Here is a 5,000-nt window from a genome sequence, read left to right on the forward strand (position 1 = left end):
AACATCATTCTTCCTGTATGCAAAGGAACTTACACTGCTTTCGTGACACAATAATATCAGATCATTCACTTGAAATAAAGCACAAATTCTCTATAAACATAAAAAACTAAATAAAAATATATTCTATAACATATATATATTGATATCTATTTCTTTTCAGCAGGGTGGTGCGTAAATAAATGGCTCTTCAAATTACTCTTTTGTGTTGAGCGGTATGGGCAATAGGAGCAAGCAAATGGCTTCTCTCCTGTGTGTGTATACATATGTGACTGTAGATTTCCTTTCTGTGTAAACCTTCGAGAACAATGAGGACAACTAAAAGGTTTTTCCCCTGTATGAATACAAATATGTGCTGTCATATTTGTGTTCTTCTTAGTGGTATATGGACAGTACGGACACTTGTACAACTTGCTCTTTGTGTCACTCATGGGCCTGGCTCCTGAGGTATCTCTCCAACCACCTTTCCGGCTGCTGGTGATCAGTCCCACCTGTAGGCAATGTTCTACTTACTAATGGTGATATTCAAGAAGTACACTATATTTCTCCAATCTCTATCCCAAATATTGGCAATGCCCTTCAATCATAAAATGAAAAAAAAAATATATATAGCAGCCCTTCTGGACAGACAAGAAACCACAAACATCATTGATACACACAAGTCATAAATGACCTTTTCACTAATATGGAGTAAAGGGATAATGGAACTATACAACAGCAATTTAGTTATTCATATTCAATGCTAATCAGTAACTCACTAAACAAGAAAACTATAAATATAATGTAATATATCTAAGGATCATATATAAAAATATATTTCAATAGAAAACTGCCAGGCGAATTTCTGAAGATATGTTCTGGGTCTTTTAGGTTAATGTGATAACAATTATGATAACTTATTATGCAGTCTTCTTATGTAACAACTTCTAAAAGATCTCAAATCGCCCTTAAATGCTTACATTTCTTGTCAGAGTGCCAACATAAAACTATATGCAAAATAAATATATGGATAAGAATCATCAGCACTCAAATAAGGAAAAGAAAAAAAATGGTTACACTTAAACTTTACAAAATCTATGAGCTGTGAGTTACAAATTCAAACTATGTAACACAAAGAGATATTTATGTCAAAACACAAAAATGTATAAATGCCTGTTTGTACACATGTACACACCCACAAACAAACAAGCAAACACACACATGCATGCACAAACCGACACACACACACACACACACACACACACACACACACACACACACACACACACACACACACACAAATCCATACACACACGTACATACGCAGTCATAAGTACACACTGGTGAATGCACATAAAAGATCATATGTTTATCACCCAAAGTCTTTAGAAAAAAGTAAATGCAGCCAGATACATAAATGCACAAACTCTCTGCAAAGGACACAACTGAGTGTAGCTAATTCCAATGAACAAAGTATTATGCAAATTCTTTAAACATGATGAAATAAGATATGATTCTTCAAATTACCCTTTTCTGCAGATCTAAATGGACAATGTGAACAAACATAAGGCTTTTCACCAGTATGTGTACGAATATGTCTCTTAAGGCTTTCTTTAGTAGTTGCTGAATGAGGACAATAAGTGCACGGAAAAGGTTTTTCTCCAGTGTGAGTTCGTAAATGAGTGACAAGATTTGTGCTTTTCTTTGTATTGTAGTCACAGTAGGGGCACTGATGCAACTTGGCAGTAGAATTCTTGATCATTGTGGTTCCACTGCCTCCTCCTCTCCTTAGACCACCACTGTTCAGCCCTACCTGTAGGGAATGCCCATCTTATTCAATCATTTCTACACATGAAACTGCATATATGTTAACCCTGATATTAATTTGTCTTCGGTCTTTAAATCAAATGAAAATCCCAAAAACATATGATGGAACTTATAATTATAAGTAGTATAAAATATAGTATAATTCAAATCATAGTGCCCTCACTTTGAATATCAATAGAAAAAAATAATAATTTCTGTAAATTGTTGTCACACAAAAATAATTAAAGCATATAATTAAAGTATTTCTATAGATAGTATCATCTCCTTATTAGGTTATACAAATAAGTCTTACCTTCGACTCCATTAGAGAATGACTTCTTGTTCAACTTGATAAGTAATGGACTCCAAAATAACTTCCAGTATCTGTTTTGATCTTATGTTAGACTTAATTACATTTTGTATCTTTCTTTTATGGCATATCCGATATGTTCCAATTCATTAAAATTTTAGTTTAACCCTTTATAGACCATTCATAATTCATTGGTCTACCCAAAATTATGCTTTGTTTTTTAGACACAGGTCCCAGATAATATTTTGTCACAATTACTGCATCTATTTGAGGAATTTGTCATATTAGTCATTAACTTGTATGAATTACTTGAATTATTGTGATGTTGGTGACAAATTTATTATCATTATCATACATCCCACAAGAAAATTAGGAAAGAAACTCCAAGCCATTTGCTGACTGAATGTGGACATCTTCTAACTTAACCTATCAGATTCCAGTTGGTCTTCTCTGAGGGAGAGAGACTTGATGAAAAGAGAGGGAGACTAGAATTCTAGATTTATTCTGTCCCATTAAAAGCTTATGGAAACTTATATGACAAAATCTAATTGTTTGGCAACTGAGGGTTGAGTAATGTGAGTGTGGGGAAGGGAGAGGGGCAATATATCAGAGCAAGGTACTATGCACTTTATCGGACATACATAAATGATTTCATATTATCTATGTTGTGAATTAAAAGAAATACTCATAAGTATCAAAGATATTTTAGATGAATAAAAAAATACAAATAGATTGCTTGCATTTTATTTCCTCAGGAATGTAAAAAGATTAGAGTATTATACACAGCAAAAAATATGGATTTGGCACTTAATGGAAACACAATTTAATTCTATTCATTAATATGCTATATGAGAAAAAAAAAAACAATACTTATGGCTGCATTTATGTGGTTCTGGTTGTATATTTTTAAAGTAATTTGACTCAAGTTGAATATCTGATTGTGTATTTTCTGTGACAAATTTCAAGGCTAAACATTTGTTCTTAATTTTAAATATTTTAAGATCTTTCAAAATCTTACTTTTTACAGATGTCTCAAAGCTCTCATGATGCATAATCCTTTAAAAAATAATTTTCAATGCATGAAGAACCATTTTCCACAAATTATTTTTGTTCAAAATCTATTTATGTTGTGTTAACAAATGCCGGTTCAATGCACTTTTGGTTGCAGCACGGTATGGACAATAGCTACATACATAAGGCTTTTCCCCTGTATGGGTACGCATATGAGTCTTCAAATTTGTCTTTTGTGCTGCACGGTAAGGGCAATGAGGACAGGAAAAGGGCTTCTCTCCTGTGTGAGCTCGCATGTGGTCCATCAGGTGTGCATAATTAGCGGTGCTGTAGGCACACAGAGGACAGTGATGCATCTTGGCACCTGATCCTCTCCCGCTAGGCCTCAAACACTCTAAGTTGGATCCCACCTGTAGAGAATGCCCATTTTGCTTAGGATAATATGCACGTGGGAGGTTAGAACAGATAATAGTAACCAGTTGCTTGTAAGGAAATAAATCTGATATCTAACTGAAGATTTATTTGGACCTTGTCATGCTATTTACTAGGGAGAATTATATATAACCATATTTTTAAAAATACTACCACTACTGTTACTCTGTCAACTCCATGGGTGTGCTTGAAAAATGATGTTAGTAATGATATCTATAACTTAATCAAATACCCACTATTTAGTTTAAAAAATAAAAGGCAGGAAACTAGCATTCATTTTCCATTTTTGGAAGGGAAATTCACTTAAGTGGGTATTTATAAAAAAAATGTCTTTTTCCAGACAGTATACAAAACTTTCCATATTACAGAATAAAAATGGACTTCTTACTTTGTCTGTACTCTCATTTAAAAGAAAATATAGGGGTATGGGTATAAGTAAATGATTTCATGCAAATTTTGTGACCAGTGGGCTATAAAATAATCTTCATTCTTTAATGATTTATTCAGAATTTGATTGAAATCTCCCCAAAACAGAAATATTCATAGGCTTCTGTGTACATATATCAATAATAATAATAGCATTAAAGAAAAAGAATATTGTTAATTGCAGCAGTAACAATTGGCATTAAATAAGGAGATTTTTCATGTACTACATGTAGAGATTTACCAATCTCTTGCCTGAAATAACCGTGCATGTTTAAAGCACATGAATTCTTTCAACCTGTTGTGCAATCAAACTACTATGACAAGCAAAACATTGAAACAGATTTCATTTTGACAGAGTTTGACATGTTTACTCAAGGAATGATTTACAGTAATAAGGAATGAAAATATGGGAACAGATATGTTTAGATAAGATCAGTGCAGATTCTAAGAAAAAAAAAGAAAAAAAAAAGAAAAATTGCCACGTACAAGTGAGCATTTGTTCAAATGTCACAAAAAACAAGAAATACTGGTGTATCTTGACCCATGTTATTCAACCTTCTGTTATCTTATCCAACAGTTTTTTTTTCTGGAATGAAAATATGGGAACAGATATGTTTAGATAAGTCTCAGTGCAGATTCTAAGAAAAATAAAATAAAATAAAAGAAAAGAAAAATTGCCACATGCAAGTGAGCAAAAAATAAGAAATACTGGTGCATTTTGACCCATGTTATTCAACCTTCTGTTATCTTATCCAACATTTTTTTTGGGGGGAATGAAAATATGGGAACAGAAATATTTAGATAAGTCTCAGTGCAGATTCTAAGAAAAATAAAATAAAAGAAAAGAAAAATTGTCACTTACAAGTGAGTATTTGTTCAAATGTCACAAAAAATAAGAAATACTGGTGTATCTTGACCCATGTTATTCAATCTTCTGTTATCTTATCCAACATTTTTTTTCTGAAGAAGCACCAATAGCACTGACAAATCAGCATTTCCTTTGAGCAAGAATAAATATTGTAGAAAAAAGTTTGTGCAT

The 5,000-nt window shown here is 32.6% G+C and overlaps 1 protein-coding gene across 21 annotated transcripts in view; it reads right to left on the bottom strand.

Annotated features, from left to right (window-relative positions):
* The window catches only part of LOC122258386 (uncharacterized), a 127,598-nt gene that overhangs the window by 42,548 nt on the left and 80,050 nt on the right, over positions 1 to 5,000 (bottom strand). For 2 of the 21 annotated variants that reach the window (XM_086546018.1, XM_043024429.2), the window contains exon 6: positions 1 to 488. This exon is cut by the window's left edge and continues 2,127 nt beyond it. The exons of 17 other annotated variants lie outside the window; for them this stretch is intronic. In XM_086546018.1, coding sequence (XP_086402144.1) covers positions 147 to 488 — 342 coding nt within the window. In that variant the 3' untranslated portion in view covers positions 1 to 146. Of the gene's footprint in view, positions 489 to 1,503; positions 1,790 to 3,285; positions 3,516 to 5,000 lie in introns of all 21 variants that reach the window. 2 more of the 21 variants (XM_086546019.1, XM_043024379.2) reach the window with 2 other exon arrangements.

This window comes from Penaeus japonicus, unplaced genomic scaffold, assembly GCF_977035675.1.
Source record: "Penaeus japonicus unplaced genomic scaffold, GWHDUDI00000001_assembly GWHDUDI00000017, whole genome shotgun sequence".
Classification (NCBI taxonomy): Eukaryota; Metazoa; Arthropoda; class Malacostraca; order Decapoda; family Penaeidae; genus Penaeus; species Penaeus japonicus.